The 14447-nt window shown below is 41.2% G+C and overlaps 1 protein-coding gene across 5 annotated transcripts in view; it reads left to right on the top strand.

Moving 5' to 3' along the window:
* LOC135259944 (receptor-type tyrosine-protein phosphatase delta-like) overlaps positions 1-14447 on the top strand; it is a 550399-nt gene that overhangs the window by 482365 nt on the left and 53587 nt on the right. For 4 of the 5 annotated variants that reach the window (XM_064344911.1, XM_064344908.1, XM_064344909.1 and 1 more), the window contains 5 exons: positions 4576-4764; positions 6988-7005; positions 9791-9901; positions 11355-11366; positions 14066-14335. In XM_064344911.1, coding sequence (XP_064200981.1) covers positions 4576-4764; positions 6988-7005; positions 9791-9901; positions 11355-11366; positions 14066-14335 — 600 coding nt within the window. The remainder of the gene's footprint in view (positions 1-4575; positions 4765-6987; positions 7006-9790; positions 9902-11354; positions 11367-14065; positions 14336-14447) is intronic. The other variant, XM_064344912.1, reaches the window with a different exon arrangement.

The following is a 14447-nucleotide window of genomic DNA, read 5'->3' as shown; positions in this document are numbered from 1 at the left end:
AACTCACCTTACCTGGTTTATTGGTTGTTGATTTTAAGATGGAAACAAAAACCAGTCAGCCATTTTGATTTCCAGGAGGAGCCCTGCTGTAGTGTGTCAAGCGTGCAGCAGCCATTTTTTAAACAAACCGGCAAACGTGTGGCTGAGTTTAGCGAGTTCCTGTTGACAATCACTGAACTTTGTGAACTGCGTTCGTCATGAGAAACACAAAATGCGCATCCGTTTGCTGACTGTAGTGCAAAAAATTTCGTCTGAATCCAGAGCAGTATGCCACACATTATTATATGAAGATAAGATTGATTTAGTACTGCTGATATTTCATTTGCATGCGTTAATAGAGTTCATTTGTATGCATTGTCTCCTACTCATACATATTAAAACGCAGTTCATTCTAAAACATAGTAAGTAAATAAACAAATTAAAAAATAAATGTGAATTCCACTGAAGACAAGGTAGGTCTTTTCAACCTAAAACTGAATGTAGTTCAACTTATGGAACATCAAGGACCACGATGGAAATAAGTCCAGGACTTTTTCGTGTTATCCTTGACAATTTCTTCACATGCAAGTCTTTTGATGCATGTGTTTTAATTTTGTCAAATAAACTGTACTAAACTAAACTTCAGGAGTTATGGATTGCCGTTTATAATTTGAGCAGATAACAACATGCCCAGTTTAGCCTCTGGCTATTCTTTTTGAGCAGCCGGTATGTGATCCTGTGAAATATTGACTGATCTTCCCCTGCAATCCGACCTTGGAACTCCTGCGGATCAAATGGTTGCAGCGAGGCACCTTGACCAATGGATTTGTTCAGTTTCTCTTTTTTCTGTTTTTTTTTTGTTTTGTTTTTTTTTAAGAGTAAAAAAACCTGTATGCCCAATCATACATCAGGATATTGTTTCCATGGTAATATCACATGAAGACTGTTTAAATCAAAAGTTTTTGTAAAACTATTGATTGCATATTTAGCAATGTTTTTTATAAATGTAAAATCCTGTGTGTGTGTGTGTGTGTGTGTGTGTGTGTGTGTGCGCGCTCGCGTTCATGTGTGTATACTTGCATTTTTAAAAAAAAGTACTGAAACAAACTGATACTGCCTTAACAGGTAAAAGGAGCCATTTCAAGCAGTTGCCTCAGATGAGTTTCCATGAGTACAGTAGGAAATGGGGGGGTAGTTTTATGTTTTTGCTCAGGGTACTCTCCCCCCCCCCCCCAATCCCCCCCCCCACCCCCTCAATTTCCCACATTACTTGTCCCCATGTGCACATGGTTAGATTGATTGTAACTGAAAACCTTAATAGAGTCCTCCAAGCTGCAGCTAGCAGCTCAGTGCTTCTGGAACGTGCTAAAATTAGCAGCTCAACACAAGTTGTGCTATTTAGCTTTAGTTCTCATTTTAACAAGGGGCATGTTCTTGAGGTCTGTTGTTGTGTAGTGTGCTCTGATTTAAACAAAAGGGCATCATGTCAAGATCAATAGAAGTTAAGTAACTACACACATCTATAGTAATAATAATAATACACACTCACTGGCTTCATAATGAAGATGTTAAAATGCTTGTGTATCTCAAATAAGTGTGTAGGTGTGTATTCATCTGATTATTAAACCATGATATGTCAATGCAATTTAGGCATGACGAAGTCAGAAATAAATACTTTGCAGCATCCCAGCTGAAACACAGTGTAGCTTATATATGCTGATTTTACATGAATACACAATCCAAGGTATTTTAAAATTATAGATGTGTGTCCTTTGAGTTATTAATATTGGAGGTGCAGTCAGCACAACAGAAAGGGTATTTGAGTATGCATACACATTAGAAACTTGTCTTTAATGGACAATTACACTGACTGTACTAAATAGCTCAATGAAGGTCAATGCTAATCTAAATTACCGAAGACTAATTTAGCATGGAATAACAACGGCCTGGGACTGCATTTAGCAAAAGCTGCGAGAGCTTGTAGAGCAAGGATGTCACATTATTAGTATCCAGTCGTATCACACTTTTAGGAAGGTCATCCAAGCACAGTCATCAAACAATGTAGCGATATTTCATCTCTTAACATATTTTGAGGTAATAATGGTAGAAGGAACCAAAATTGCATTGCTGTATTATGAATTGTGTATTACAGGCTAATAATAGCCTTTTGGCCTACAATCGCTGTCAGCTCAGTAATTAGGGTTATGCACTACATCCACTGAAAAAAGTGGATTGACCTTCTCTGTAATGGGGATGTGACTTTAGCCGACAAAATATAAAAGAACTGGGGTAATCGTATTGTGGTATGACTGTTATAATATTCTGTTATAACGTACTCACTCTGCAGTTTGTGCTCACTTCGCTTTGACAGAAGATAATAAAAAAACGCATTCAGTAGTTTAAAATATTTATTTACTGGTAAGAGATGGGGTTTCCAATTAGGATGAGTATCACACCGCTAAAAATGTGGACACCGCGTGCAGAGGTGTTTCTTTGTTAATTTAACCGTGTAGCGGTAAAAGCCAGTTGGCCGGTCTGTCAGTGCAAGAATAACAAGAGTCCTCTCCCTTTCCGTAGACTTCATGAAAGTGTAATGAAGTGAATGATTTAGAATGCAGGGCACTGAGAGGAGAAAAGAGGAAATGTAATTATCCATATTAAAAAGAATAGTCAAGCTTTGGGCGCACTCCGTCTTGTTAGCATGCTAAACGCAAGCACGTAGCTCGTGGAAGCGATTGTGTGCGTTTCTGTGTTCACCGGAGTCTAATTTAGCAACAAAAAAAAGAGAATTAAAGGTCATGTTAAATTATTATGAATTGCGTTTTTATGTGTACTGTGGGTAGATTGTGTTTGGGTGTCTCTCTGATAATTTGGAGGACCATTCTTGTCTGTTTACACTTTCTAGTCTGCCTTTTGTTTAGTTAAATTAAAGTGTTTATTCCCAGCATGACAACGCTGAAGAGAGCACGCCAACAGCTAGCTAGTGCTGCCTTAATCAACATGGCCTTCTAAGAGCTGGAAAAGCAAATGGACTTTAAAAAAAAAAACCCAAATGAAGACAACACACGATAGATTATGGAACAAGAATTCTGACACCAAACTGCAGAACCGTGGAGAGAGCTTCAAGGTTAAAGAGACAATCATTGCCACGTCAAGCCGCCCTGTGATTATGCCAAAACAGTGCCAAGCATCAGAGAGCAATCCAAAGAGTAAAAATTCTCTATTTTTAAAACACGCTTTTCGCCTTCATTTGCAAAATCGGTGAGTCGTAAAATATGAAACTGTCTCGAGAAAAACAAACATCTGAGTTGGAGAATCAACCGGTCCGGCTAAAATGAGCAAAAAAACATTTCATTTCACAAGAGAACGGACATGCCAGTACACGAGGGGGAAGTGTTAGTGGTTACTGTACCGTAGCTGAGGGATCCGTGCTCAGGCTCCTGTTGATAATAACATTTAAAAGAATCCCCAACGTAATGGATAACCGAATGGAGGCATGCGGGATCGTGTGGATCACTGACATCCATTCTACTGTGTGGATTTTAACTCTTTTCGAGCCTCAGTTTGTGTCTTATCAAAAAAGAAAACCAAGCCTACACACTTCAGGGTTTTAATTACGCACGGTTCCCGCGGAGAATGAAATGGTAAAACAAATAATCATCTGAAAATAGGAATTGCAAAGTCGTTTTTCAGTGCAAACAGTTACCAGAAAAAAGACGCGTAAGAGAAAAGCTTTGAAAATAACAACGGGTGACTAGTTATGTTGTGTGTTTTGCATGGCTTCTGTTTTATGTCTGTTTGTGGTTGTCATTCTGTCTTAGAGAAATAGTAGGCATTGTACTGGTTATATTTATTTACTTTGATGTGATTTGATGCCCATGGCCTGAAATATATTTGAGCATTTGTTTAATACTGTGATTGTGTTTCTAATGGAAAGGAAGCATTTTCTGTGGGCCAGCTTATTTAAAGGAATTGACTCTGTAAAATTGTTGCTTATCTATTGCTTATCTATATCTATATATATCTATATCTCTATATTGGGTTTCATCTCTCTCTCGCACTCTCTCTTCCCCTCCCTCTCTCGCTCTTGCTCTCACTCTCACTCTCTCTCACTATCAAATTCATGTTGCTTGGCTTGCATGACAAGATAACTTCTGTTGCAAAAGCATTGAAATACATTGTGACATTAATACATAGTGAGATTAATGTCATTAATCTCTCTCTCCCTCCCACTCTCTTCTTTTCTCTGTACCCTCTCTCCATCTCTCTCCACCTCCCTCTCCTCCACCACCTCTCTCTCTCCCTCTCCACCACCTCTCTCTCTCTCTCTCTCTCTTTCAAATTCAAATTCAAATGCTTTATTGGCACGACATATTTAAAAATACATATTGCCAAAGCGTAGTGATAACAATAATCAACCACAGTAAGAATAACAGCATAAATTACAGTACTCTCTCTCTCTCTCTCTCACTCTCTCTCTCTCTCTCTCTCACATCCATTCTTCCTCTCCGCTGGGTTTGTGTTAGCGCTGTTGCCGTGGCGCTGTGTGTGTGTGTAAACCCCCCGTGCGCGGTGTGTGTTTCTGTGTGTTCGCAGAGGACCAGCTCCCCCCTGGTTTCCCCACCATAGACATGGGCCCGCAGCTGAAGGTGGTGGAGCGGACGCGCACGGCCACCATGTTGTGCGCGGCCAGCGGGAACCCCGACCCGGACATTTCCTGGTTCAAGGACTTCCTGCCCGTTAACACCACCAATAATAACGGGCGCATCAAGCAGCTAAGATCAGGTAGGGTGCGGTGACTGTTACCAACTAACCCGAACGTCCCGTTTTAATTTATTTTTATTTTTTTTCTGGTGTCGTGTTCCCTCCGTCTTATGATTTTTATCTTCTCCTCCTCTTTTGTTTGGCTTTGATTCGTAGGTAATGACCTTGTTTCTACTCCTCTCCTCCTCTGTGTTTTGGTGGTGTGCCTTGTCCTCGTCCCCTCCGATGTTGTCATGGCCTGTCGAGTGTCCTGCGTCCGCAGCTTCTGTTGTACTCCACATTGCTCACTGCTGTGACTGTACTTTTAATCCGTTATTTTTTTACTGCTTCGGCGCAGTATTCAAGGGATCCATTTTCTCCTTTTTTACTTTATTCCTTTATTTATTTTTTTCTCTGAAACAATTAATTTTCAACATTTGGCTTCATTCAGAACTTACAAAGGAGTATCCATGGTTTTCAGCTATTCGGTGAAAACATTTTTTTAAAAAAGATTAAATTGCCAAACGGATCAAATAGGCATAATTAAATTCCAAAGCGTTCCGAAGTTTTTAAAGCAAGTCAGTAGATTGGATCCTAACCCCTCACTAATACATGACTTTTTTTGTTAAACAAAACTAATTAAAAGCCGTCTTGACTAACATATTCATGGCAAACAGCATTCTTGCGGAATTTTTTTCCGAAAATAATTAGCCACAGTAGTGTGTGAGATTGCGTAATAGCTTTCCCCAATCCTTGAATTCTCTCTTGAACTCCAGTCCCTGCTTTTTGGTTGTATACTCCAGCTTTTGCTTCTCTCTGCCAGCGGCACACTCCCGATACCCCTTCCCCAATCCCTAATTACCAAAGTTTTGCTCTGTATTTATGTTCCGAAATATATTCATTCAAAATCAATATAGCAAAAAATAGGCTGACTTGAATATATTGGCCGGCAAACTTAGCCGCTTTGTGACGAGCTTTCGAGATTGGCATAAGTACTGAGAGCCATTAGCCTGACATGTATGATCGCCTGTCTTCCCGAGAACTCCCCAGCTTCTGACCTGTCCTGTGTTAAATCGTCTTGTTAACCTGCCTATTGCTTGTTGTGTAAATTAACCTTCTTTTAATTGTAAAGAGCTCAACTGATTCAGCTGTGACGTAGTAAGAGTATATAAAGATTTAACTCTGTAACAAATCGCAAGGAATATAATAATATTTTTATGCTGTCTCTCTTTTCTCCGTATTTAAATCTCCAGAATCCTTTGGTAAGTGCTTAGTTCTGAAGCACACTTCACTCCCCACTAATTTCCATGTTCAAACTATTATTAAAATGCATGGCATGCATTTTACTAACAGTTAGTCTAGTCACAAGATATTCGTAATAAGCACATACTCCCACACAAGTTATTTTTATTTTTTTGTGGTAACAGCCATAGAAGCACCTGTCTAAAGCACACAGAATATCACTGAGACACAATGAAGTAAATGCCATACCCCCTCCTAAACAACAGTGCTTTCTTACTTGCCACCACGTGTATGGTACCTAACTCACTCTTTCTTTCTCTCTTTCTCTTTCTCTCACTCTCTTTCTTGATGTATATCGCCGCAATGGTGTTTGTAAGCAATGTTTACGCAGTGTGCTGTAGAAAGGTAGCCATTCTGTGTCAGGTTTACGGTAGACTAGTAGGAGGGTTTTTAAGGCTGAGTTCTCCAGTTTTTATCTGCGAAAGGCCACTGTGGGTACGGGCGTTTGTTCTGTCCAAGCGCAGAAACCAAATCTGATTGGTCTATCGGATCTTCACCGAAGAGCGTGATTACAATGACTAGCTCAGCCAGCCTGAATCAAAGCCTGCACTCACCTTGGCCCTTCTCAGACCGGGTCAGGGACCCCTGGTTCAAGACTTCCAGTCTGTATTTCTTCCCCCTCACATTCAAACTCTTTTAGCACCTCCCACTTGAGTCTTGAGTCTTGAGACAATAAGCCACTTTCAAATGGCACCCCCCCCCCCACCCCCCCACCCCCCCCGGTTTGGTTACACCACTGTGAAACTTTGCTCTTTGACCTACTACTGCTACCTATGATAATCCTGTTTTTCCAATAGCGTAAATCAAACTCTTTCTCTTTCTTTTTTTTCTCTCCCTTCTAGTACCTTTATTTAGGAACTCTGTTAAATCTAATTTGATTCTTCTTCCAAAGGCTCAGATCCTTTCTTCTCGTACTAATGCTTCTTCTTTCTAATCTTATTTGCATTCATATTATCCACCCAGGTGGTACACCAATAAGAGGTAAGAGTGCTGAACTGACGTTCACAGAATGAACTATTTCATTCTTGCTGTCCTCTCATTCTCCCCCCCTTCCCCTCCCGCCCCCCCATCTTTGTCCTGTTACCCAATCAGAAACCCATTACCTTTTCATTATCCTTCCTTTATTTTCGGTCCTCTTCAGTTAAATCCTGTTGACTTTCCATGTTGTCTCCACTTTATTTCTCCTTCAGTTAATTTTTTTTTTTCCGACGAGACCTTTAAGTTTGCGATATGCTTATTGTGAAACGACAAAGCATATCCGATAACCTATATATTTTTCTCTCTCTCTCTTTTTTTTTTTTTTTTTGGCCATAGCACAGTCACAGCGACTCATGTGTCCCTCTTTTTTGTCCAACTAAAACAACCAAACATTTTTCCCCCCTTAGCTGTTCTTGTTCAGCACTAAAACCCAGATGGTGTGGACTCACGCAGGCACGATGAAGACTACATCACCTTTCCTCTGCTTCTTGTGATTTTTTCCCCCCTCCCCCCCCCAAAGAATTTCTTTCTATCTTTGCAAACTTTTTTGCCTTTCTTCTATTTGCTTTCTTCTACCTTCTATAAAAAAAGCCCAAACAACTACTTTTTTGATAAAGTTCATTCGGTGCTTTTTTCTTCCACCTATTTTTCCTCTTTTTCTTGGGTTGAAGGTTTTACTTTTTGATGCTTTTTTTGTTCTTCAGGGTATGGGAAAGGATAACTGATAAGTCTTGCATAGAGCCTGCTGGGTCGACTTTGTGATTTTTGCCTGTGCGAATCGAGTCGGAGAATGGTTGATGTATAAAACGTTTTTCCTGGGTTTTATGACACACCACACTGCTAATCCCATTGGTGGATTTTCATGGGTGTCTCTTGTAGCTCTTTGAAGCTATGGCAGTGGCTGGTTGCTTTCTTGCTGGCTTAGGCCATAATTTTGAATTTTGTCTTCTAATACAATTGCATTTTATTTTTCAGCTAAGGGTTGTCAAAAGGTTGTAAGTTGCGCTGACATACATTTCTTGTTCTTGGAAAGATTTGCATGTCGGAGGTCGACAGTGATATTTTCATGTATCTGATTACACTGTGCATAATTTATTTTTTTCTTATATCCAAGCAGCATTTTTCCTTTTTTTTCACATTTTTTCGTAAGAGCTGCAATTTTTTTTGGCTGACGTTTGTCAGATGAAGTCGTAAAAAAAAAAAAACCCCTTCCGCAAGGTCTATGATTGAATATGTTAAACCTCACAACCTTTATTTCTTTTGAGCTGTTCCCTCTTGTTATGCTGCTTTTGTATACTGTAAGCCTTTTTTCTTTGAGTCATGCTTCCCTTGAAGCAGTTTCCACTCATTTCCATATTGACCAGTCCAGTGAAATGTTGTATATTTTAGGGACTGCTCCCACCCCCCTCCCCGATATCACAGACCTGTTTTTTGTTTGTAAGAAGTAATCGTGATAATAATTGCAGCCTCCAATTTGAATGCCCCTTTTAGATTCCCTTTTTATACGTTTGTTTTGGTCTCCTTACTTATTTAAATTCAAGTAGATTTTTAATGAACTTTAAAAAAAAAAAACGAGTTAATTTTGTTATCCATGGTCAATGTGAGTGCCAGTGTATCCCCTGTTTTTTCTGCACGCTTGGTGATAGGGGGCAGTGGGGGGCCAAAAATTGGGTGAGAGGGTAATATTACCGTAGCTCTTGTACCACTCTGTTCAGTACATATGACATCGACACCGCCTCTCAAATATAGGCCCAAATCAAAATCAAACTTTTCAAAGGGGTCTTTTAGGTCTAACTAAACAAGGAGGACATTTGACCATTTTGAACTTGTTAAAGGGGGGGGGGCAGTCAGTGAATGTGTTTTTTCCAATTGCCTGTATCCAAAGATACATTATTTACTGCAAATATCACAGGTTTGGACATAATATGCATAGTGCACCACTTGGGTAATTAGAATACCTGTAACTTGCTGCAGATACATATTTGCTGTCGCCTATGTGACTGTACACATACAGTACCTGTATCCACCTGCTGAAATCAGCGTATTGCTTTCACCAGGGGTAATCAGCAACTTACCGTCCTCCATTTTGTGTAGAGCGTTTGCGCGGGCGCGGAACGGTGCCTGAAATAATCAGACTGCTAAAGAACGAGCAGGCGAGCGGGCAGGTGCTTTTCCTGCCGCGGCTCAGTACCAGGCGTGGAGAATGGCGGGGAAAACACTGAATGCTAATTTTGGGCGGTTGTTTGCCTCTTCAGAGAAACAGCTCACAGAAACGATTATGGGCTGGCCGGTTTGTATGTGACGCTCAGTTATGAAACGCACCCGTACGTACCGTATGTTGTCGACAGTCGCCACATACAAAACCAGCTCAGCTCTTTAGGAAAAAGAAAATCGGTATAATCGAGGATGATGATAACGGTGATGATGATAACATATCATCGCAGGAAACTTTAAAAGAAAAATAATTATTAAAATTATTATTAGATTGAAACATCGTCCAAGTGGAGCTGTGGTTTTACGCATGGGGTACTCTGTGGCTAGCCTAGTGTTGCAGTCATTGTAGTTTTTATTTTTTTTTTTCTTGGTATTATTTAATATCTGTCTCGGGAGATACTGAGCTCCTGCGCACAGCGGAGTCAGAGAGAGATCAAGCCCAGGTGCGCAGCAGTAAAAGCGGGGCTGTTCACCGCGCAGGGAGGGGGCCCGACGGTCTTTGTGTGCGGAGAACACCGGCCCGGCGGTCTCTAACTGGCGTTCCTGCGACGCGCTTGTCTGTTTCCCCGCCCAGGTGCCCTCCAGATCGAGCAGAGCGAGGAGGCGGACCAGGGGAAGTACGAGTGCGTCGCCACCAACAACGACGGCACTCGATACTCCGCCCCCGCCAATCTATACGTCAGAGGTAGGAAAACAGAGTCGGAAACCCTGGTACTGGTAATGGCGCTGGCCTGTTACAGGAGAACAAAGCAAAAAAAAAAAAAAAAAAGCAAGGAAATGGTGCAAAGATGAGTATGCCCTGCCTTAACGATGCCCTGTCTAATAAAAAACATGAATGAAATGCAGTAACGGTTGCAACTTTGAGTCCCAAGTATCCTGTCTCATGTGAGGGTGTAAGTATGACCTTCCATACGTTTGACCTTTGACCTTTGACCTTCCTGCATTGATTTTGAACCTGTGATCTCTGTTTGTCATTTTCTTTTGAAACTTTTTCTGTTGATTTCTCCTAACTGGAATGACTTGATTGCTTGGTGTGTCACTAATTTGCCTCTTGTTCCCGAGCTTGTCGGGGTTTTGGGTGGACTGCTTTCTGGACCACCCCTGTCCCAAAAGCGGACAGACTCTCTCTTATCTTTCAATTTCTCCTCTTCTTTATCTTCTGGGAGGACATTGGAATGTCTTCTTCTTCTTCTGTTGTATTTCTCAAAATGGCTTTACATTTATAGATTAAAATGAAAAAAGAAAAAAATAAAAAAAAATATTGAACATACATGTAATTGTAAATATACTATACGTAATATAAACCAAGACATGATGATTATGTAAAATAATATATTTCTTTCTGAATGGATTGATTCCCATCTCATATATGAGAGACCGCAACAACATATAATGGTATATCACTGTAAGATCATTTTAAGCACAGTATATGGTTGCTGATTCCTACTGTAGTGGTATGTTAACTGACAAGCATTTGAGCTGCTGCCTGTTCCAGTTTTGTGATTCGAACTCCACAGCCCTACCGACACCCTGAAACGGAAAGGCTAAGCTAATTCCAAACAGCACTGATAAAGACACGTTCCCTTGTGTTATTACATGTGTGTTATGTGCCTGTTATAATGCATCTATATTATTCAAAGCTAATGCCTAAGTTCAAAGCATAAGGATGACATTATTGGCTGAACATTACTGGAGCAGTGCAGTACCTGAAATCTAAAAATTATTATTATTATTATTATTATTATTATTATTATTATTATTATTATTAACCATTTAATATTATGTTCCAGCTTAAAATTGCTACACAGTAAAATGTCCAGTGTTAATTCAACTCTCACACTCTGGAATGTGGGACCAAATGTTACATGTTAAAGAGTAGAATTAACACTGTTTAGAGTTGAATTAACACTGGACATTTTACTGTGCGGTTTGGGTTTCGGGTTTCTTACGAAGCAGAGAGATGCAGGCTTGTGGAAAGGTGACGGGTGGGGGGGGGCTTCCAAAAGACCTAGCAGAGATGTGCAGGAGCAGCAGTTTGAACTCCTTGATATGGCCTTTTTACTCTCTCTGTGTTTCCCTTGTTTTTCTCCTTTCCTCATTTTATTGTGTTCTGCATCAAAACCCCCTACATCCCTCAGAGCTGCGAGAAGGTTGGTGTGTTTTTACTTTTTAACCACCTTACGAAAAAAAAGACGAGAAAAAAAAAATCTGAAAACACGATGAACGAGAATACGAATGAGATGAATGTAGCTGCACTTTGCTCGTTTTATTGAGTTCTTTTATTTTGTTTCTCTCAGTGATAACGTCGTTATTTATATTATTTTTTTTAAAATTGAACGCTTATCATTAGTTTAACGCTTTTTTTTATTTCTTTGTCGAGAATGCCATAGTCTTAATTATGATTCTTGACTGTCTCTGGAAAGTGGTGCATGCTGGGAGAATGTGTGCATTTTGAGGTGCATGGTGGCCTGTTTATGCTCAAGCTTTGTGTTCGTCCTTTTTATGTTCGCTTCTTCAGTGTTCCTGCTTGGTTACTCATGCCAATGCCTTTGACAGTGGGGGGGTGGGGGGGGGGGAATGCAGAAATGACTTTGCTAAACTGCCACGTCAGATTTGCTTCCATTAGTTGGATAAGGTCCCAGAGATCTCCCTCGCTGAGACCCTCCCTTGCTGTTCTGAAACATTAAAATGATCTGCAGCGCACGCATTGTATGTCTCCCGATTCGAAAGGGATGCTAATTGTGTTATTTCCCCAAAAGCCAAACACCTTTAGGCCAGCTTTGTTTAATCACGACCACAGTGTGATTAAACGTAACCCACAGCCTGTTCGCTCCGCTAGGTTTCAGTTGCATTTCAACGGGTTTTTCCATAACCCCGTGAGATTGCGGCCTACTTTGACTCCGTGGAAACCAGAGTTCTCAGTGCCGTGATGATTGGGTGGTAATGAAAGGGTGTAACATTTCGAACGTCGCCCCAAGACACAGTGGGACAATTTCAATAAAATAGGATAAAAATTTCACGTTTCTGGACGTGTGATTCGGTTTGAAATTGAAATGTGCGCAGCGTTAATAAAAGTTCCAAGAGCAGTCCGCAGTAGTGCACTTCCCCTCTCTCTGTGGGAAACAAAAGGCAGAAAAAAAATGTTCCACAGACATTGTACTACAATAAGAATCAAAAATAAAGTTTCTGTGAGACTTCTTTGGATAACAGCATGGTACTGTCAATATAATGTGTGATCTGGAGTAGTTTTTTTCCATTGTGCGAGTTAAAGGTCATCTGTAGGCCAAATACCATGTGACAGGCCAAGGCCTATGTCGTTTAGCTTAAACGTATTTGATGTAAGCCATTTACTCTTAATTAATGTAACAGGGGTCTAACCTCAAAACTGTCCAACTGATTAATCGTTCAAAGGCACACAAAACACAAACAACCCTGAGGAAATCCCTGTCGTATCAACACGTTCAGCCAGATGGTACCCAAGGACTTTTTTTTTATTTTTAAACTCAGAGGACCCATTTGGAGTACTATAAGCAGTAACACTGATTTCACTCTCTCCTAATTCCTCTCCTCTCCTGTGTTCCCTCTAAGCCCCACAGGCTGACCATGCATTTACACACCACTCCCTTGATGTGGTTCTTAATCGTATCCATCACACCTCCTGTTCAAACTTAAATAAAGCTTTGTTGTGTCATTGCATATTTGTATTAATTTATTTTTTTTAACACTTTATTTTTTATTTACCCTCCCTGCACTTCCTCTTGGTTTTGCTGTGTTTTAGTCCCTGCACCCCCAATACCCCCCCCCCCCCCGAAGACCCATTCCTGTTCTGCAAATCAGACCTTTTGTTAGACGTCCCTGTTTCTTTCCCATAATCCAACGCTGCCAGACTACTTGCGACCTCCTCGTGTTTTGATTTTTATCCCCTTCTGTTTTTCTTTTGATTTTCTTCCTGATGTTACTATTAATTCCTTCCACCTCTCCCTCCCTCCCTCTCTCCTCCCTCCATCCCTGAGCATGGTTGTCTTCCACGGTCAGCCATGTGCTTGTTTGCATGACAGGTTTGCTTTTGCAGGTTGAACACCTGAGCCCTTTTCTCTCCGTATAAACTTTATATTTATTACCTTCAGTTGCTCTCATCATTTATTTGAGTGACATTTGCACACCCTATTTTTTAAACATTAGCGTGAGAGTTTTTTCTTCCATTTTTCTTTATTTTTTTGAGGCTGCATCTACTCTTTGGTTGAGTTTGGAGAGCGAATCACGAGTTGCACTGTATTGTTAGTTGGATGTGTCTTACCTGAGGCTACTCGCTGTTCGTGTGATGTGACAATGTGAACCGGCACATTACTTCACATCAACTGGAAGTGCGCAGCATTTGAAGTTGGTTTCCATGCGCAACTCAACTGGCATGCTGTCAATCCTCCAGTTCTTACTCTTGTGACGTCCTATACACCTGTATTACTGCTACACTTTGTGCATGGTGTTTGTGTACTGTTAGTCCTCACCTAGCCCACTTTTGAGCCATGTGAGGTTTGAATCAAGTCATGTGTCAAACTGTTTTATTTAAATTTTTTATTTACTGTCCATGCAGTCATCACAAATGAATACCTAAATATTAAATATTAGGTATTAAAAAATATTTTTAAGTTGTATTTGTGTGTAAACAAACGACAGTAAATAACACGGTAGAGTAATAGTAAGTCCGTTTTGTTGTCGTTGTATTCCTGTTGAACTCGTGCATTCTTGCTCTGTGGTTATTCATTTGTGTTCGGTCCTCCTGGGTGGGAAAGAAGGTCGCGACCCCCGCTGCTGTACATGTTGTTACCTTTTACCCTCTGCTGTCTTCCAGTGAGGCGGGTGCCCCCCAGGTTCTCCATCCCCCCCACGGACAACGAGATCATGCCGGGCGGGAGCGTCAACATCACCTGCGTGGCGGTGGGCTCCCCCATGCCCTACGTCAAGTGGATGCTGGGGGCCGAGGACCTGACGCCCGAGGACGACATGCCCATCGGCCGGAACGTCCTGGAGCTCACCGACGTCCGCCAGTCCGCCAACTACACCTGCGTGGCCATGTCCACCCTGGGAGTCATCGAGGCCGTCGCCCAGATCACGGTCAAAGGTGACGCGATAGTCGCAGGGCCGAACGCGCCTGTGTGTGTAAATATAGACCTTTCCCAGGGGCTGTCGTACCGCTTATCGAAATGTGATAAGCTGTGAAGTCACACTCTCTC

This window comes from Anguilla rostrata, chromosome 7, assembly GCF_018555375.3.
Source record: "Anguilla rostrata isolate EN2019 chromosome 7, ASM1855537v3, whole genome shotgun sequence".
Taxonomy (NCBI): Eukaryota; Metazoa; Chordata; class Actinopteri; order Anguilliformes; family Anguillidae; genus Anguilla; species Anguilla rostrata.
Note: the sequence above shows the minus strand (reverse complement) of the source record. Positions and strands in the feature narration are given on the sequence as shown.